Source organism: Mauremys reevesii, linkage group 26, assembly GCF_016161935.1.
Source record: "Mauremys reevesii isolate NIE-2019 linkage group 26, ASM1616193v1, whole genome shotgun sequence".
Taxonomy (NCBI): domain Eukaryota; kingdom Metazoa; phylum Chordata; order Testudines; family Geoemydidae; genus Mauremys; species Mauremys reevesii.
This window is the reverse complement of record NC_052648.1, coordinates 6,595,877-6,617,022: the sequence shown is the minus strand read 5'-3', so window position 1 is coordinate 6,617,022 and position 21,146 is coordinate 6,595,877. Positions and strand designations below refer to the sequence as shown.

Here is a 21,146-nt window from a genome sequence, read left to right as displayed (position 1 = left end):
TGCCGCCTTTGGGCCATAGGTTGCCTACCCCTGGTATACACACAGGCTAGGTGAGGCAATATCTTTTACTGGACCAATGTCTGTTTCTGAAAGAGACGAGCTTTCAAGCTACATGGTTTTGATCTCACCCGCCTTGTCTCTCTAATATCCCGGGACCAACTGGCTAGAACAACACTGCAAACAATGTATACACACAACCCTTTCCGAAATAGCAGCAGGAGTCCATGTAACACTTGGTACCAAATCGGTGACATTTTAAAGGTGGCTTTGATAACCTATAAGGCCTTATTCAAGGCAGTGCATGTAAATGACTAACGGTTCAACATGTTCTGCAATGCTCCAAATGCCAAAAAGTGCAGCCAGCTTGGTTGCAGCCTGAGAAATCGAGCCGCATTAGAGCTGGCAGCTGTTTTGAACAACTGCAACAAGCATCCCAACACTTCAACCTCTTTATATCCTCCCCCCCTAATCTGTCTTGTCTATTTAGAGCAGGGGGGGCAAACTTTATGGCCCAAGGGCCACAGCGGGTTTCATAAATTGTATAGAGGACCGGTTAGGGGAGGGGGTCATGGCCTGGCACCCACCTCCTATCTGCCCCTCCCTGACTCCTGCCCCATCCACCACCACCCCCGTTCCCTGACAGCCCCCTCGGGACCCCTGCCCCATCCAACCACCCCTTCTCCCTGTCCCCTGACTGCCCCATGCTGCCCCATCCAACCCTTCCTCCTTCCTGACGGCCCCCCCCGGGACCCCTGCCCCATCCAGCCACCCCTTCTCCTTGTCCCCTGACTGCCCCCTGCTACCCCGTCCAACCCCTCCTCCTTCCTGACTGCCCCCTGGGACGCCTGCCCCCATTCAACCCTCTGTTTCCCCCCCAACAACCATCCACACCCCTGCCCCCTGACCACCATCCCAAACTTCCCTGCCCTCTATCCAACCCCCCCACACACACTTCTTGTCCCTGACCGCCCCCTCTTGGGACCCTCCACCCCTAGCCGCCTCCCCAGGACCCCACTCCCTATCCAACCCTCTGCTCCCTGTCCCCTGACTGCCCCGACACCTATCCAAACCCCGGCCCCCTGACAGACCCTCCCGGACTCCCATGCCTATCCAACCCTCCCCCCCCCCCCCGTTCCCTATCCCCTGACTGCCCCCTGAGACCCTTACCGTGTCGCTCAGAGCAAATGTGTGATACCTTGAAAGGGGGCTGATTCTCAAAAAGTGAGCCACACCCACACTTGGAAGATGAGAGTCCTTTCAGGTGCCTCAAGTTGGGCACCCCAAATCAATGAATCGCTCTTGGAAATTTAGACCAGACGTATTTTAAATGTATTTACTACCCAAAAAAATATGGATGAACTGAATGCTGCTGCCATGTTCCACATGTACTGCTGAATTACTCTCCACAAACCCAGCTGCCGCCTCAGCAACGGCAGGACAAGTTTCCTAACAGTCTGTAGCTCTCCCTTCTCCTAACGTGAAATCGGCTGAAGCATGTAAAAGCCCCAATGGGAAAATAAAGCAATTATAATTCCCATTAAAGGAGACAGACCTATACTGCTGAATGAAGGCCCAACGCTGAAGTTTGTTTTGAGAATTCAACGCTAGGTTCACTCTGCTCCCGATGAAGTCAATGGGAGCAGAGCGTGGGTCGCCACCTGCCTGCTTTGGAAAAATATCTCACCCCTAGAATGCAAACTCTTCAGCACTTCTAAGCAAGTCTGTGCAGGCAGGGTCATGAGCGATGATGCATTTCCCTGTAAACTACGCCCTGGGGTGAAGAATCCCGTCGCTTGACGCACCTCAAACGGAAGGTACCTCTGCCAACGCCATGATTGCTTCTCGGTGCTTTGCTAGTTTAGCTCTCTGCAGCATGGTCATTGCCCAAAGCGGCGGCTCAGGTAGGCAGATTTTTTTGCTTATTTTTCTCTTGGTTTGATATCTCAGAAGTGCAGCGAGGAATGACTGCAAATGCTGTTTCCTCACAGCAGAGAGGCTGCCAGCCGGCTGGCAGCAGCCCTGTCCGCAAAGGAACCAAGCCAGGTCCCGTCGGGATTCCTTAGCTGGGTCTTATAAGGGTCTCTGTGCAAGGAGGGCAGTAGTCTGCCAAAGTGACGGGGCTTGAGTGCAATCTGGCCTCGGTGTAAATGAGGAGTAACTTCGGCGGCCCATGATGGAAGGACTAGTGTGAAAGGGGCGTAAGAGGAGACTTGGGCTCGTCATTACGAACTGCTCATTAGGCAGCCTTCTGAGGCCAGTCCTAGAGATTTCTAGTGTCTCCTTTGTAGATAATGAAAAAAGTACCTGATCTGGAACATATTGGGCCTGACCTATTGTGAAGCCCTAGTGAAGTCACCAGCTGCGGTCCTGCCTCCCGGCATTCCATGTTAACCACTGAGCTTTTCACTCACCTCTGGTGGGAGTTGCTGGTGTTAATGCTTAATTCCCACTGGTTTCAACAGGAGTTAGGGGCCTAAATACCTTTGGGGATCTGGGCCTCAGGATCAGACCTCTCCTGAAGGGAAAGGAAATGGAGCCCATTTGATCTGAGAATCAGTAAGAGCCACTAAACAGCTGGTTCCCTACAAGACGATTGTTACAGAGCCCTTTTTCACCAGCTGGGCTGAGGGAGAGAGCAGGAAATATTTCAGGACAAAAAGTCATTCGTAGCAAATGTTATGGAGGGAAGAATAATAAAGAGGTGACAAACAAGTTAACTTCTTGTAGGCATGCTGGAAACCTGGACTATTTGGTCCAGACTAAACTCCGGCCTGGATAAGTAGGGATGGAGCCCACTATCAGGGCCCTGAGTGTTAAGACTGAACTCAGATTCTCCATTGTCTGGCACCCTGTGCTGTCATTTGCACCAGTGCAAAGTGCTAGCAAAATGGGTGAATGGGTGCATTGGTTTACCGCCAATCAGTTTTTAAACTAGCCCAACCCCCGTGCGGACGCTCTTACTTCAGTTTGCTTTACACCTGTACCTACCCAAAATAAGCCCACGCAGGACTTTGCACTGGCTTCGCTAACTCAGTTTCAAATCACACCTCTACTTAAGCCCATGTAACTTGCGCACGTAGAAAAAGGCCAGGACAGTAGTGTTACACACCCATTCCACACTCAGGTGCAGGGCCGCAGGGGACCAGCCCCTGTGTCCATGAAGTCTGCAGCCTCCTCCACATTCCTGGAAAGAAGTGGTTCCTTCTCCCCAGACTGGCGAGCAGAGCAGCCTCCGGCAGCTCCGAAACAAGCAGCACAGGGGCTGAAGGGAGGAAGGATGATGCGGTGGTTTATGACTCAGGAGACCTGGTTCAATTCCCTGCTTCAGCACAAACTCCCTGTGACCATGGGCAAGTCCAAGGGATTTAGGTGCCTAACTTCAGCTGATTTCAGTGGGACTGAGATGCCTAAATACCTTTGAGAATCTAGGCCTTGGTCTGTCTGTGCCTCAGTTTCCCCATTGGTAACTGGGGACACTAGCATTTCCCTAGCCCACAGGGGAGTTGTGAGGATAAATACATTAAAGATGGTGAGGTCCTCAGATACTACTGCCATGGGGACCATGTCAGGACTGTAGCTAGCTAGAGACTCTGTCCCACTCCCAGCCTGTCTAATCCCCTGCATGGAGCAGGCAGGGTGGGGCTCGTGTGCCTGAGGTGTCTGATAACTCCAAACAGCTCTTTTCAGCAATGGTAAAAATCAGTCCCATTTTTGACACTAGCCCCAGGTTTATTTTAATTTTATAAACCGAGGATTGTCCTGCCACATGGAAAAAACTGGGGTCTTTGAGGAGAGAGAGTATTGCAGGGACTTAGAATCATAGAATATTAGGGTTGGAAGGGACCTCAGGAGGTATCTAGTCCAACCCCCTGCTCAAAGCAGGACCAACCCCAACTAAACCATCCCAGCCAGGGCTTTGTCAAGCCAGGCCTTAAAAACCAATAAAGAAGGAGATTCCATCACCTCCCTCTGTAACCCATTCCAGTGCTTCACCACCCTCCTAGTGAAATAGTGTTTCCTAATATCCAACCTCGACCTCCCCCTCTGCAACTTGAGACCATTTGTCATAAACAGATAGTTAAGGGTTAAGGGCTCTTTTACCTGTAAAGGGTTAACATACAGTACCTGATGACCACCTGACCGAAGGACCAATCAGAGATAAGATTTTTTCAAATCTCGGTGGAGGGAAGCTTTTGTCTGTGTTTTCTTTGTTTTGTCTCGGGGACTCTTTTGAATCTAAAAGAGACCAGTCATGTCTCCAAGTTCTCCTGGAGTAGTTTCTACTAATTAATAGTGAGTATTAATTAGAAAGGCGAATTAGTCTTATGATTTGATTTCTATATTTGCAATTGTGTGTTTGCTAAAGGAAATTCTTTATTCCTGTTTGCTGTTACTTTGCTTTCACTGAGAAAGAAAGGGGGAGAGGGGATTCTCTCCAGAGATTGATAAGGTTATACCTATGAGTGTCCAGCTTGGGCTCATAGAGATTCTGTATTTTCTTTTTGTTCTCTTAATAAATTCTTTTCTTTTCTTTGGACTTGGTTAATTCCTTCTTCTGTGGAAATTCAGGGGAAGGTGAGGGGGGAAAAGACAGTTCCTCCTGGGTTTGATTCAAGCAGTTTGAATCAGGTATCTCTCTCCTAGGAAAAGGGAGGGGGGAGGAAGCAGGGGGAATGGTTTGTTTCTCCTGGGTGTAAGAACTCCATGGATTTGGGGCTCTTGGAATCCCCTAGGATTTTGGGGAAGGACTGTGTCTCAATCCACATTTCCTGATTGAGTGGTGGCAGCTTACTAGATCTAAACTAGGATTTTAGTTTAGAGGGAAACCAAGCCAGGTCCCCACATTGGAGCCCAACAGTTCCAAGTGGGGGTGAGACCTTTGACATGGTGGCATGCGGGTCCTCACCTTGAAACCCCCCAGTTTCAAGTGAGGGTAGACCCATGACACCATTGCTCTTTCTTCTGTCAGGATGGAAAGGGGAGAATTGCATTCAGGCATCACACACCTAAGCTGAAACTTTGTGCAAGGTCACTGCAGCCTTTGTGAGGGCAAAACTGTTTTGCTTCTGCAGGGACTGCAGTCATGAGCCCTTTGTGGAGAACTAGCAAGTCAGGTTTATCCATGACAAGCAGATTTTTGTTGAGGGAGCAGGGCTGAGAGAGGGCTTATTAAGTGGGTTATTTAAGTCTCACCCAGCTCTAACACTGTACGCGACTAGGTCACCCTTAAGTCTCTCGAGCACCTGTTGTTGTTACAAACAGGGAAACTGAGGCAACGAAGTCGCACAAGAAATCTCTGGCAGAGCCAGGAACGGAACACAAGCCACTTAAGGTTTGTCTACCTGGCACAAGGGAGCGTGGCTTCTAGCCCAGGTAGACGGAATGTGCCAGCACGCTGAAAAGAGCCGTGTGGCCGTGGTGGCAGAGGCTAGCTGAGCTCAGACTCAGGGTGTCAGGCGGGCTTGGACTCAGGCAGCCATGTCCAGGTGGCTATTTTTAGCGTGCTAGTTGGAGCGGAGCTAGCACAAGTCAGTCTACCCAGGCTGGGAGGTTTGCCCGCAGCTGCAGTGCAGACGCCCCCCGAGTTCCCAGCCCTGTGCTTTAACCACTAGGCCATTTCTTCCTCCGCAAGGAGCAGAGCCAATGCAAACCTACTCGTTTCAAAACCTGCGTTCATTTTTTATGTCTTTTTCCTCCCTTTTTAGTCAATAGCGTTGAGTATTTAAGGCCGTTCGTAAAGTACCGGGAGAAAGTGGCTTATGACAGAGCAGCTTTAGAACGGATGCACCAGAGGGCAAAAAGAGCGACCGAAGAGCATGAAAAAATCATCCAGCTAGAATTCCAAGCCTATCAGAGGTACGTTTGTGACGGGTTCCCCCCGGGGTGCCACCTGGAACTGGGGTATCACTGAGCCCCCCTGACCCACCAGCCCAGGTGACAAGCTGCTGGACCCGCTCCCGGTCTTACACTTCCACCAGCATTCACACAGGCCGGGACGCACCCTGCTGCAGACTCTCTGACCAGCCACGCACCCCCGGCTGGAGGACAAACCCAAAATTACACCATCTTGCGCTGCACAGGGAACTGCACAGCGTAAGCTCATAGACTTCGCCCCTCCCTTAATGTAGGGAGGGAAAAGCAACACACAATTCCCACACATTTAACTCCAAACGTACCGGTTTAGATTAAAACATAAAATAAGTTTATTAATTACAAAAAGATAGATTTTAAGTGATAGCAAACAGATCAAAGCAGATTGCCTAGTAAATAAACAAAAATGCAAACTAAGCCTAAGATATTAGAAAGATAGGGTGTGACTTAGGAAATTCTCACCCTGGCTGATGATACAAGCAGGCTTGCAGATTCTTAAGGGACAAGCTACATTTGCTTTGCAGCTGGGGATCCCCACCCCCTCTCCAAGTCCTTTTCTTTTGGAGCTCCTCTTAGGCGTTCAGTTGTTGGGGAGTAAAGAACTGATGATGTCACTCCCTGCCTTATATAGCTTTAGCATGTGGCAGGAACCCTTTGTTTCAAACTTGGTTGCCGGACCAGTTTGTGAAAAAATACTGACACTAGGGTGACCAGGTGTCCTGATCTTATAGGGACAGTCCTGATATTTAGGGCTTTGTCTTGTATAGGCACCTATACCCACCACCGCCTGTCCCGATTTTTCACACTTGCTATCTGGTCACCCTAACTGACACCCCAGAATGGAGTTCAGAGTCATGTGGTCTTAGCCAACTGCTTTCCAAGCTCAACTCCCCACTGGTCACAGCTATTAATATCCCACACAACTCCTTGAACAGAGATCTTGTGTTCGTACATAGCAATTAAGGCTCCCAGAATGAACGGGGAAAGTTTTGTGAACACAATGGAATTGGTTGGGCGAGTTCCTTCAAAGACCTTCTGTGGAAGAAGTGTCTTGAAGAGTTATTGAAGCCATTACCGGTCTATCGCATCTTACGGTGGGGTTACGTTCCGCAGTCAGCGCGTAAAGCGAAAATCGCGTCTAGTCAAAATGACATTGAGTGGAATGGCAGGCGGGATCGCCTGCACTACGGGTACAGTATTACAATTGTTATTTTTCTCTTTTTGTTTTTTGTTTTTGCCGACCGCGTAAAGCTGAAATCGCGCATGTTAAATGCGCATAAGATGCGACCGACCTGTACTTACAGGCTGGCCGAAACGTTCACAGGAAGGTTCAGCTCTTCCACAGCCCATTGTCTTTGTTGATGAGCCATTAGCACTGTCTGACTTCTTCACTGTTGTACCTGAAAGACTGGCTGTGGGTGTTTTCCAGAGTAAGCCCATTCGAAGTGCAGATCCATAGTCCAGAGTCAGAACTTCAGATACAAAAATGATACACGCATACAAATAGGATAATCCTATTCAGCAAATCATAACTTTTCCAATGACACCTGACTTGACCCATCTTGTACAAAATGCATCACAGCTATGCCAGAATCATATCATAATATTACTAGGCTGAATATGGGGTGTTGTGTCAAGTTATTCCATGTCTTTGTGGGACAGTGTATGCATATGGGTAAATCTTGGCTTAAAGCTCCTGTGGTTTGCAGCCCAATAATAATCAGAAATCAAGGTACTCTGTACCGTAGGGACCTTCACTTTTGTTGCAGGAACTGAGGGAATACATTGATTGTATGCACAGCGTTATTAGTACTGATCATTTGTACTGTGGTAGCACCTGGGAGCTCCAGTCACAGACCAGGACCCCTGAAGTCCTGTAACCGACTCTTCACCGTTTCGCTTACCTTCCAGGACATTCAAGCTGCGGTTAAGCAGGGACACGAGTGCTTTCGCCAGAGACTTTGAGCTAACCGGGAAGGCCACCTCAGAGCCTGCAGACGTTTCTTTCATTTATTCTGGTGTCTTGCAAGGTAAAAATTAGACGCAGCCCTGCAGAATGAAATCCTTGCGATAGGATGGTCAGAGCAGGGCATGCAGCCTGATCCTCCGACCTGGAGGAGATGGGAGCTCCGTCTGCGGGGCCCCCCTTCTCTTTCAGGTCTTTCCGCTTAGTTGTGCTGGTGGTTTTGTGCTGTGGGCACCTACCGGCTGGCACATTAACTGAGCCCCATCAGACTCGTTCCACAGACACTAATGCAGCTCCCATCCTTACTGACAGCGATTTGAGCACCTGCTTTGATTATGCCAGGCACTGCCAACGTTCCCAGGAGCCAGCCAGTGGACTAGCATTATTGCATGGGGGGGGGTGCGAGTTCAGTCTGGGGCATCCTGGAACGTTGGGATCAGCAGTGGAGGGGAACGTTGCAGGTGGTCCGGAGGATAGGGAGCCAGTTGATTTGCCCTGGAGTGACCCCGCCGTGGCCATTGTAGCAGGCAAACCACCAACCCCAGCCGTGAGCGACGCTGGAGCCCGAACGCTGTGGCAAGCCCAGAGTGCTGGAATTGGCAGGGGCAGAGGGTTTCATGCCCTCCCTGCTACAACAGCCACGGCAGTGGGCTCTGGAATGATGTTGCTGTTTGCTCCACACCTTGGTGACGAGCTGTACCCAGAATGCAGGGGCCAGTCCTGGCCCAGATGTGAACAGCTGCTCAGTGGTTATTAACCCCAGGCAGGCCCTTCAGTTACCGCGGGGAACCAGGTCAAGCTTCCTTCTCATTGTCTATGTCTGGATGCCTGCAAAACAGATGAGCCTGGATCTTTCTGCCACGGTGCCATCATCAATGGCCTTTTTGAAGGGTTTATCAGAACCAAGAACGGCACCTACTACGTGGAGGCACCGGGCGCGTCCGCCAGCAGCGCGACGTCTCCAGCCCAGGCTCTCATCCACCATGAGAGCGACCTAGGTGAGTCCTCGCCTGGGCTGTGGCGCGACTGAGCGTAGTCAAACGATGTTTGGCCCTTCAGTTTCCCTGGCCGTCGTGGCCTGTTCCCTTTGCTCTTAAGTAACAACGCCTTCCCCCGCTCAACCTCTAAGGATTTCGTAAACACTGAATACAGTCAGTAAGACTCGCCAATCCCCTTCCAACGGTGCATTCTGATGTTCCATTTTGCACATGGGAAAACTGAAGCACAGAGAAATGAACTGACACACCTGCGGTCATCCAGCTAGTCAGTGGCAGAGCTGGGAATGAACCCAGGAGTCCTGACTCCCAGTCTACCCTTGTGCTTGCCACTGGGCTTCACTGCCCTCCCAGAGCTGGAAATAGAGCCCCGGAGTCCTGATGCACAATCCTCTGCCCCAAGCCCTCTCAATATTGCCCAGGGGTGTCTGGAAGTGATGTCGCTCATTTTGCGTATCATCCCATTGTGATATTTCTTTGAGTAACATCTGAATTTCTGCTCTAGATTATTCCATTTTAGAAGATCCAGCCTCTGCTTCTTTGATCAGGGGAACGCATCAGGTCTTGCGGAATTTCCAGCAAGAGCTAAAATTGAAGGTGAAGTGAAATTGAAGAGAAGCATCTTGAGTGGAAATGAAATAATTTTAAGCAATGATTGTGCTGCAAAAAAAAAAAAAAAAGAAGACTGCCTGGGGCATTGATTGCTTTGAATTCACTGAATACAATGTCTGTGTAAAATGTGACACGATGGAATTCTAAGGACTTAGCTTTTCAGAGGCGTGGATCTCTCCTTCCTAGCTAACTGTTATGGTCTGTGGGTTCCCAGCAAGAAAAAGACAAGAGGCTAATTATATGGCTGAGAATGTGGGGTCCAGCTCAGAACCTCCTCAGCATTTGGGAGAAGAGTTGGTTGGTTAAAAAAAATTTTTTTGAAACATTCCCCAGGTTTTTTGGGGAATTTTTGAAATTTGCAATTTTGTCCGAAATCTGAAATTTAAAAAAAAGTCTGCAAGCTGGAGACAAAAAGTCTGTGCGTGGGGGCGAGGGGGGGGGGAGAGACTGCCAATATGCCATCAATAGTTTTCTCCTGCTTCCCCTCACCCAAATTCAAAAGTTCATTGAAATTTCAAAATGTGAAACTTTTCTACCAGCTTTATTTGGGAGAGTTAAGATGCAGGGGGGAGGGGGGAGAGGCAGTTGTTCAAGCCCATATTTAATTTAGTGCAGGCAAACAAAATCCCTGAGTCTCGAGACAAATTATAATCCCAAAACCCTGGGCCAAGCTGCATCAGTCTCATCTCATAATTTCATAGAGTTTTAGGTGCAAAGGGCCCATTAGATACATCTAGTCTGGCCTCCTGTATACCACAGGCCATTACATTTCAGCCAGATACCCCTCTATTGAGCCCAGTAACCTTAGTTAGATCAAAGCACCCCAGTTCTCAGGAGATAAACTGTGTGCGCCACAGGCAAAGAGCAGGAGACACTGAGGTGCACCCTTGCCCCATGCCCCTGCAATGGCAGGGAATTGATTAGGTGGGATATGCTGGTGCCCCATGCTGCAGAGGGAGGCGAAAGCCCTTTGAAACACGCGACGTGGTTTGCCAGTCAGCCGCTCATCGGTCTCTGGCTTCCAGCGGACACCAGCCAAAACGTGGGTGGCTTTCAGCCGAACTTGGCTTTGAAGTTTTGGGTTGGTTTTGAAGGCAGGTCTCAGGATGGGAACCCAGATGAACTGGAACACATTTAAAGGTTAAGGTGAGTCCTAGGAAGGAATTTCCTCTGTGAGCAAATTGTGTCAGGCTAGTCCATAAAAATCCACTTGTGCTTGCACTTTCCTCTGGACCAGCTTGTTCTGGCCACTCTCGGAGGCAGGATGCTGAACTAGAGGGGACCATTGGTCTGATCCACTCAGCCAGTGCCATTGGCTTTGATTTAGCAAAGCATCGTTGTTCAGCGGAGCATTAAGCACATACTTGGCTTTATGCACCTGCATCAATCCCCTTGACTTTGCTGAATGTTCCTAACTGAAGTTGCTGCTGTTTTGTTCAACTTTAACTGAGGATCTTACAACGCACTTCTTAACTCTTGTGGAAAAGGGAGAAACCTTGGAGAGGCAGAGAAGGAGCCTGGATTACTCTAGGATGTCCTGCCTGCTGTACCTTCAAGCCGACTACTTGTTCTACCAAAGATTTGGCACCGTAGAAGCAGTGATTGCTCAGGTAAGAAACTGGGTGTTTTTTAATTAATATTTATTAATCATAGAATATCAGGAAGGGACCTCAGGAGGTATCTACTTCAACCCACTGCTCAAAGCAGGACAAATCCCTAAATGGCTCCCTCAAGGATTGAACTCACAACCCTGGCCAATGCTCAGTTATCCCTTTATGCTTCTGGTCAGTTCACATGTGAGGAGAATAAAAATAATCCCTCCCTCTCATCGAGTGCTTTTCATCAGCAGATCTGAGAGCGCGTCACAAAGAATGTCAGTATTAATATCTCCATTTTACAGATGGGGAAACTGAGGCACAGATAGTTGACATGACCTGCCCAAGGTCATCCAGCAGGCCCATAGCAGAGCCAGGAATAAAACCCAGATCTTCTGAGTCCCACTCGTGTGCTCCAGTCACAAAAAGCGTGGGTGGTTTTTTTGGTCATATGAACATTTGTCTCCCCTGCAGATTGCTAGCTACATAAAAGCTGTGAATGCAATTTACGAAGGCGCAAATTTTGGTGGTATCAGGCACATCGACTTCAAAGTGAAAACCCTAAATGTAAGTTGACTGGGCACTTAGGGCTGGGTTTGTCTCAAATCTCAAACGCCAGGGCAGATGGATTTCAGATTGAATTTTCTAGCGGGCAAGTGTGGAGGTGAATGAAAACTGGCATGACGAGAGGCAGGGCCAGTGCAAGGATGTTTCGCGCCCTAGGCGAAACTTCCACCTTGCGCCCCCGCCCTGAGGCGCTCCCCCGCGGCAGCTCCCCCCCTCCACCCTGAGGCACCCCCCCTTGCGGCAGCTCCCCACCCTCCGCCCTGAGGCACCCCCCCGCCCCAGCTCACCCCTGCTCCGCGCACGAGCACCCCAAGCACGCTGTGGACGCTTCACGTCTCCCGCCTCCCAGGCTTGCGGCGCCTAAACTGATTGGCGCCGCAAGCCTGGTAGGCGGGAGAAGTGAAGCAGCCCCGGCGTGCTCGGGGAGGAGGCCGGGCAGGGGTGAGCTGGGGCAGGGAGTTCCCCTGCGTGCTCCCCCCCCCCATTTGCTGCAGGCGGCCCTCCCTGTGCTCCCGTGCCCCAGCTCCCTCCGCCTAAATGTCGGCGGCGACCGGGGTGGCCGAAGATCTGGCTGCCATGGTCGCTGCCGAAGAAAATGGCGCCCCCCCAAATCCCAGCACCCTAGGTGACCACCTAGGTCACCTAAATGGTTGCACGGGCCCTGACGAGAGGTGATTTGAAGGGACCTGGATGGGTCAGGGGTCCTTCACTCTCAGGTTGCGCATTCAAAACCAATTTATGATGGTAGCAATTGCAGTTTTCATTGGGCGACCTCTGTGAAATGTGACTAGGAACAATCTCCCCTGCCCTGCATCACAGGCAGTAATGCCTGACTGGCTTGCTAGCGTTGTGTCCATTCTGCAGATAATCCAGGAGAATGATCCTTCTGGCTCTATGGAATCACCTTTCATCGGCCCAGAAATGCTGCTGATGCTGCACTCCAAGTCTAACTGGAATAGCTATTGTCTCTCCTATCTCCTCACTGACAGGGATTACAGCGGAGTTCTTGGGATTGCTTTTAATGGACAAGCTGGTAAGAAAGAGTTTTTCATGATTTGTATAATGTTTTGTCCAATGAAAAGTGGGGTCATCAGTGTTACTGGAGTCACCAAGTTACACTGTTAAGTGTTCTTTTTCTTAGCATGTGCTCCGTGTGTAGTGGTTACAGAAATGTGTTGTTTGGCTTTGTGATGCAGGCTCACGTGGAGGAGCTGTTGCAAATAGCAAGAGAGTTTCTGCTCTGAGTGTCTCTAACTAGAGTTGATTATTGGGGACGAGTTGCTTGCAGCATTGGCATCTGGGCAGCGAGTTCCGACAGAGGCCTTGCCTGCATGCTGTTCGTGACCATCTCTGCTCAAGGACAGGTGTTATAAACCAGCAGCGCTCGGAAAGCGCAGGCCCTCTGCAGCACTGAGTTCTCCTCTGATAGAAAACTGAAACCTGCCACTGCTGTTCATATTCCTGTAGTACCTAAAGGCCACTGCAGGAGTTCTGCACTCTGAGCAGCTTCCAGACCCAGGCGCTTGGCTCCCTGCTTTTCCGGCTGGCGTCACCGAGACCGTCTGTTTTTCCTTTCTGTGTCAGGCGACCTGGGGGGGATATGTTCCAAGCACAGGAAATTCCGGGACAAGGAGGTGTCTCTGAACACTGGCTTGATCACGCTGCAGAAATATGGCCAATATTTGCCTCCTAGGATTCTCCATCTCACGCTGGCCCATGAACTCGGCCACAGCGTGGGAGCTCCGGTGAGTACAGCGGGCGCATGACACAGTGGGAGTGACACTGAAAAGCAAAGGGAGGTGTTGGCCTGGAAGCCTCCCCTTTGACAACCAGCCGAACCAGATGCTTGGCGGAGAGAACTGCACTAATACGTTGCATTTCCCAGGGATCTCAAAGCACTTTACAAACACAGGTCAGCATCCTCACCCCCTTGCTACAGGCAGGGAAACTGAGGTACAGAGCCGATGCAAGCTCACATGGGGAATTTGGCATCGAACCCAAGTCCGGAGGAGCCCTATGCCAATACCTTGGTCACTGGCCCATGTTCATTTCCCACAGGGCTGTTCCAAAATCCAGTAAAGTCATTGGGTATCTTTCCATTGATTTGGGATCTGGCCCTAAACAGGGATACACCTTAGTCCTGGAAATGTGTCCGGAACAAACCCTGGATTCTGAGCACCCTCCAAACCTTGCAGCCTGGGCTTTTTGCCTAGTTTTTTCAAACTCTTGCTTCGAGGAAGCTGGGTGCGCCGGCATTCAAATGCTTTAGTGCGCCTCCGGGAGGGTGTGTGGCTGGAGCTTTGTTCCTGAATAGCTAGGTTTATACTGCTAATATATTGCTGTTGAATTAACTTATTGGCTTGTATGACGAAGTCCAGGGCTTTGGAATATTTCATTGTGATTTGCAATGGGAAAGAACGGTGGAGTTTGCATTGCTGGGTTACTAGCTTGTGTCTCGGTTTGGCAACACCACTGTAATGAGGGGTGTTTACACCTTCCTGGTCTGAGCTATGCTTGTGTGGACGCTGAGTGAGAGGGGCTGACCTCAGGTTTACAATAACTAGCTCCCCTGAACCAGAGGTTTAAGTCTAGACTCAGAATCCATGAGACAGATACAGTGACTTGCTGTGCTGTGCTGAGCTGCGCTTCCAGGAGAGATGCTAAAACCCAAGCTCTTGCCTGCTCGGGGTAAGTGTTAAAGATCCCATGGCCCCTTTTGCAGGATCTTCCTCAGGACCCTCACTGATCCCTGAGATGCTGGAAAAGTTGACTGAAGAGAGCAACTATCAGGGATGGCAGCAGGTGGATGATGAAACTGGGTGGTGTTGGGCTGCTGTGTTCCACCCCAGAGGTGGCTGCATTTGGTTGAGTGAGCCATTCCTGTGCCGTTGCTTTATTATTGTTGTTGTTATTCATTACACATTGTATTATGAATAATATATTGTTAATATGAAATATAATTATATTAGCAACACAGTGTTGCTACAGAGCCCAACTGAGATGAGAGACTGATTGTGTCAGGTGCTGTATATACCCAAAGGAAGAGACAGTCTCTGCTCTGAAGAGCCTACTGTCTAAATATTTGTCTATCTCAGGGTTTTATCCTGCTGTCTAAGCACCTTCCACGTCAAATCAATAGCGAAGTCCCTAGCAGATTTTGCAGAGTCTGTGGCACTTCTCCCTTTTTGGGGTCAGAACTCGGCTTGGGGGAGGGGCTTTTGGGGGTGATTTCTTGGATTGTATTAAAAATAGACAAGCCAAAGGTTGCGAGGGGAAACTGAGGCACAGAGCAGGGAAGGGACTTGCCCAAGGTCACCCAGCAGGTGAGGGCAGAGCCAGGACTGGAACCCAGGGCTTTTGAAGCCTAGGACGCTAGATGACACTGACTCTCTGTATAAAGTCTGTGACACAATTTGAGATGAAATGTGCTATAGCCATGTGTTGTTATGATTCTGTTACATTTTAATAACATGAAAGGATTGTACTGTACATGAACATCTAAGGGTCTCTAAGATTCTAACCACATTTTTATGTTCAGACAATAGAAACAGTGTGATCTCTCTTCCTGTATTCAAAGAGTCTGATCTTCTGTTTCAGCACGATGAGAGCGAGGAATGCGCCCGTTTCAGCTTCGACACCAAGCATGGGAACTACCTGATGTTCAGCTACGCCACAGATGGATGGCAGTACAACAATGACAAATTCTCCCCGTGCAGCACTGAATACATCGGGAACATCCTAAGAGCCAAGAAGGACAGGTGCTTCGTTGGTAAGACCCAGTAGCTGTGTTTGAATCGTTTAAATTCCACCCAGCATGCATTGCAGCTAATTCACGGGTTCTTTGCCCAGGGCCAAGAGACCTCTTAATCTGGGAAGTAATTTATAATAAAAGGGTAGATTTTGCTTCACCAGAGTTGGAGGCAGGTCTCACAGATGGCAAAATATTTGCAAAAGCTAGAATTAGTTATCCTGGAGAGGCAGCTGGATATTACAGCTATGGGGTGATGATTCATGATTAGACTAGAATAGAATATTATGGTGATTAAACAGATGTGTGTATGGGAGGGAGGGAAGAAGAGAGAGATGTGCATAGGGATAGATAGATTTATTGATTCAGAGAGGCCTTGACTGGGGTATTTAAAATTTGGAAGGGGCCAACGAAGATTGTTCAGTCTCTCTTTTTAGCAGTACCATATTAGAGGAATAAGGGGTTATTCCATGAAACTGATTTGGAAAGACTCCATCAGACACGCTGTAGACCATAGTGGGATCCACTGCAGCTAGACTTTCTAAAAGGGCTGAGTAATTTTAGGACCAACGACAAAATATGCTCAAAATAAAGGTTAAGCAAAGCTCACACATCAGGGAACAAGCAGAGGGGACACGGGCCTGATAAAAGATTCTGCTCTTCCCTGGCCCTTCCCGCAATACACATCATGGTAAAAAATCAACTTTAAGGCATCATTGGCTATTGTCACCAAGCATCAGAGGTTTGCCACTGTTGGACGTGCTGGTTCAATGATCTGACCTGGGATGGCTGCATCTCGAGAGAGCCATCATCACAATGATTTCCCTGTTTTTCCTCCTCCCCTGGCAGAAACTGACCGCCCCATCTGTGGGAATCAAATTGTAGATCCAGGGGAGGAATGCGACGCGGGCAACAGTGACTCTGACCCTTGCTGCTATGCTGCCAAGGAGCCAAACGGCATCCGGTGTAGGCTGAAGCCAGGAGTGCAGTGCAGGTAGGCGTCTCCAGCAGGCGCTCCCCACCTTTCCAGATGACTGTCCCCCTTTCAGGAGTCTGATTTGTCTTACCTACTCCCAAGTTCCACCTCACTTCGAAACGACTTGCTGACAAAATCAGCCATAAAAATACAAAAGTGTCCCAGCCCGCTAGTACTGAACAACGGCCGACTTTCTCATTTTGACCATATAATTATCAAATAAATCAAGTGGAATATAAATACGGTACTTACATTTCACTGCACAGCACATCTTGCTGTATAACCAAGTCATTGTCTGCATGAACTTTTAGTTTGTACTGACTTCGCTAGTGCTTTTTATGTAGCCTGTTGTAAAACCAGGCAAAGAGCTAGATGAGTTGCTGTACCCCCTGGAACAACTCTGTGTACCCCGAGGGGTACACGTACCCCTGGTTGAGAACCACTGGTCTACAGTGCCTGATCAATGGTTCTTTCCCCTCCCAGTCATTCCAAAACCCCGCACATGGCAATTTGCTGGAGATGCCAAGGGTCACTTAAAAGGAGCATTTTGAGGGTGCATTCTTGCCCTCACTGGGCACTGCAGGGAGCGAGCTGTGTTAGTTACGAGAAGCATCCAAGAGGCTCCCACGTAATAAACCTCACGGAACGTGGCACTGTGAATCTGACCCCTTGTTGGGATCTGACCCTGTGATTCCACGGCATCTAGGCATTTTCAGACCTGATGCTTAAATCACTGAACCATCCTCTCCTCGGAGAGCTCAGATGGCTTCACGGACATTTAGGAAATGACAGCCCCTGCCTGAAAGAGCTTCCAGCCTACAAGGCAGGTGGAGGAGATGAACAAGCCAGACTGGGCAGGGAGGCAGAGTAACACTCATAGGATGTGTTTAATTCCTGCCCAAGCAAGCCCCTTGGATTTGCTCCAAGAGGGCTGCCCTTCCCCAGCCCTCTACAGTCTCTGCACCTTCCCTGGGTCAATCCTGGGAGAAAGGCTGGCTCTGGGTACAGTTATGCTACCGGTCTTGGCTTCTTCTCCCGTTTGATTCTGGAAGCCACTGCCTCCAATTCTACAGCACCTTCATCCAGAGATCACAGAGCACCTTATAAACATTCATTCTTCAATCCCTGCCCCTCTGTGCATTATTAGACCCATTTGACAGAGGCTCACTCCTCAAATTTAGGCACCTAACTCCCCTTGAAATCAGTTTAGGTACCCTAAATCCCTTGGAAGGTCTGGGTTGAAGCAACTTGATAGCGAGTCAGTTGCAGAATTGGGTAGAGAATCCAGGAGCCCTGACTGCCTTTCCCCTGCTCTAACCACTAGTCTCCACTCCCTTTGCAGCACTGGGCATAGCACCCAGCAGTCCTGGCTCCCAGGGCCCCATGCTCAAACCGCCAGACAAACACCACCCCTGCTAACCAAGCCCACCTACAAATGAATTGGGAGGATCTCGAGCACCAGCCAGAGCAAGGAGTAGCATGGGAGCTGGCCTAGGGCGGTTATGGTTCAGCTCATAGCCAGCTGCTTCGTAACATTGTTGATTACTTACATGTGTTTGTATGTACATTTCTTGCTCTTCCAGCTCAAGCCAGGGCCTGTGCTGCAGCCATGACTGTGTGTATAAACGCCAAGGGGAGCTCTGCCACGAGGAGACGGATTGCACCTTCGAGAGCACCTGCTCTGGACTAACAGCTGAATGCGCCGCTCCCCTTCCCAAAGCCAATTACACTCTCTGCAGCACGGGGACCCGGATCTGCTTAAATGGGGTTAGTGCTCAGAGCCAACCAAAGCACCCCCAGGGGCCCGATGCAGCTGGAGAAACTAAGAGCTGGAAAAGGCTGGGCAATAACCGTGCTTAATGCATGATTGACGGGCCTGGAGGCTGCAGTCCTTTAATCATCCACAGGGCAGGTCCGGCACAGGCAGCAGGAATGCTGGCTCTCCCCACATTAGGCACAATTAGCCCGCGGAACTCAATGCCTCTAGAGATCTCTGGGGCTGAGTTTAGCAGCAGTCAAAAAGGGGATTGAACCTTTACATAGCAGGGATTTCCAGAGCTGCAACAAAAGCGTTGGGTGGGATTTAAACCGCCCTGCATAAGGGCATAAACCCCAACCTTCTAATTAACGTGGGTGCGGAACCAGCATTCCCTGTGAGCGGGTTACGCCAGAGGTGCTTGCTCCTGTATTTCTTCCACCTTCCTCTGAAGTAGCTGGTTCTGGCCCCTGCCATAGGGAAGATACTGGGCTAAACAGACCCAGAGTGTGATCCTGGCCACCCATTCACCTCACGGTTTGCTCTGCAGCTGCTGAGGCCCTGCTTGTTCTGTGGGTGAATGGAAGAATCCAGTCAACCAGGCACCTTCCACTGGAAATTAGATCCAATCGGATTGGATTTGGGGACACATTTGTCCCCCCCCCATTAAATGGAACCAGCATTTGTATATAAAGCTCAGTCCTACACACTGGCACAGATCCTCAAAGGTATTTAGGTGCCAAATTCCCATCCATTTCAATAGGAGTTAGGTGCCTAAGTACTATTGAGGGTCTGGGTCCTTCTGCTCGGGACAGATCCCTCCCCCTGGGTAACCTCCGTCCCCCAGCATAAATCCCATCGCTTATTCCTCAAACCAGCTCTTTTATGATACTGTAGCTCTGCCTCGGATCCCTCTGCGTCAAGCACGGCCTGGAGCAATGCGACTGCGTTAGCACGTCCAGGCAGGAGAAATGCCACCTCTGCTGCCAGCAGCCAGGTACGCAATCCGTCTGGCTGCCTGAAAAGCCCTGGCATGGCTTTTTCCTAGAGTGAGAGGAGGAGCAGCAGCCTGGGGACGAGGGAGGACAAGGGCTGTGGGCAAAGTTGTCAGGAGTGAGCAGCTCAGGGGAATGTATTCGAAAAAGGACGCCCTGACACAGTAACCTTTGCTGGCCGTAGCACGGCCCTATTACCTAGAGGTAAAAAAGCAACCTCAAAGCTTCCTTTTATAATAGGATTAAGGCTCTCCAGGGTGCTCAGTGATCTATTTACAGCTTAGACAGCCCCGATGCTCCAGTATATGACAAACCAGCAGAACGGCACACGGATCGCTGTCGAACCCTGAAGTCGTGCTTTTCAAACCCCTGATCTAGGCCAAGCACACACATGTGCCAGTACCTCCTCTGCTCTGCTGGAGCGTTACTTCAACGGCACACACATCCCGCTGACCCCAGGCACGCCCTGCAGGGACAGGATGGGCTACTGCGATAAGTTTCACATCTGTCGGCTCGTGGACGAAGACGGACCCATAGCCAGAGTGAAGAACTCCATCTTGGATTTCATCGAGCTGGAGGATATCTCAGCCTGGATGAAGGTAAGCAGCTGCATGAGATTTTTTTTTCCCCCTCATCTCCCTCCCCCAGAGTGACCAGGGCCCAGGGTTTCAGTGGGAGTCAGGCCCCTTTGAGGATCTGGGCCTAGGTCTGTAGATCTACAAGTCTGGGGGGAGTGAGCGGTTCACACAGGGGGCTTGAGATCTGGGGTTCCTACCACTGGCTCACCTGTGACCATGGGCATTTCACCTGCCTCTCCTCTGTTCCCCACCTGTTAAATGAAGGTAACAACATCCTCCCTCACAGGAGTGAATGATTGGCTGGAAAGCACTGTGGATGAGAGCTCGGTGGAAGGGAGTATGGGGGACATATATTCAGGGCTTGGTTTTCAGAGCTCTCGTTGGTTCCCACTGGGGTGGAAGGTGCTTGGATGGCCCTCGTGATAGGGGTCTGGTCTGGTTTCGTCCCTCAGACGCGCTGGTGGGCTGTGCTCTTGATGATCCTGACTCTGGCAGCGGTGATGGCCGGCACCGTCTTCCTCTTCGGAAGGACGCTCGACAGCGAAAAAGGCAAGTGACTGCTTTAAGCAACTCCCGCTCCGTCCAGTCCATTCTTTGCTTTCTCAGGCAGGATAAGCAGCAAGCACTGTCCCGGAAACGGTCAGGGAAAAATACAGCCCAATGTCGCTGGTACCTTCTGTTCAACTGACACCACACTGAAAACTGTTGCTGGGCTACGCACACAACCCTGCACCACCAGAGAAGCCACGTGTATCCTTGATTTCTAAATGTTCCCAGTTCATATGGTTAAAGCTAAGGATGCAGCCAACCAAACTCAGTGTCCAGGTTTGAGCTTCCAGATCAGTTACAGACAATATAATTTTGTAGAGGACCCTGGATGACACTTTGAATGATAGAACCAAACTTCATTTAAAAGAAGTAGTAGTTAAGCAAACAGGTGTACAATTACCATTTATGCTAACATTCAAAGATGGAATGGTGCATCAATGGACCATCAGTCCACTAACAGAATGAAGTACAGCCTTATAACCCTGTAACCTACTGGTACCCTTTTGGTGTTAACGGGAGCTCTCTCAATTTAGCAAAGCCACTCCTTATCCTAACCCATTATAAGACTAATTACCATTAAAACCTACCTATTCCCATATCTACATTTCCACCACCTCTTTATTGGCTCTTCAATCATGACATGATTGAAATCAACATCTGCACCAACGTCCTTCCCATACTCTCAGTACAGATAGCGTTTTCATAAAACATCCACAATTCTCAAGAACACTCATTAAAAACCCTGCTAAAAACCAGCTATAACCACAACAGAACCCTGGCTTAGGTCCTTGCTACCTTCAACTTTCTCATCTTACTAGCTACTTCTCTCTCGCTTCTGCTCACGCCAACTCAATTACCCATACTCCTCTGTACTTAGCTAATTTAGGCCAAAGTCTAATTTCTACTGATTTCTTAACCCAGTACATCCAGTAGGCTAC

The 21,146-nt window shown here is 49.7% G+C and overlaps 1 protein-coding gene across 1 annotated transcript; it reads left to right on the top strand.

The window, feature by feature from the left end:
- Nucleotides 1-1,822: 1,822 nt before the first annotated feature.
- Nucleotides 1,823-20,216, top strand: LOC120391577 (disintegrin and metalloproteinase domain-containing protein 10-like). The gene is made up of 15 exons (XM_039515342.1): nucleotides 1,823-1,901; nucleotides 5,706-5,856; nucleotides 7,783-7,901; nucleotides 8,677-8,835; nucleotides 9,338-9,429; nucleotides 10,932-11,054; nucleotides 11,514-11,606; nucleotides 12,471-12,639; nucleotides 13,191-13,351; nucleotides 15,204-15,375; nucleotides 16,204-16,348; nucleotides 17,914-18,097; nucleotides 18,984-19,083; nucleotides 19,460-19,680; nucleotides 20,112-20,216. Exons 1-15 carry the CDS (start codon nucleotides 1,832-1,834, stop codon nucleotides 20,214-20,216), a joined length of 2,064 nt encoding a protein of 687 aa, XP_039371276.1. The 5' UTR covers nucleotides 1,823-1,831.
- The last annotated feature ends 930 nt before the right edge of the window (nucleotides 20,217-21,146 follow it).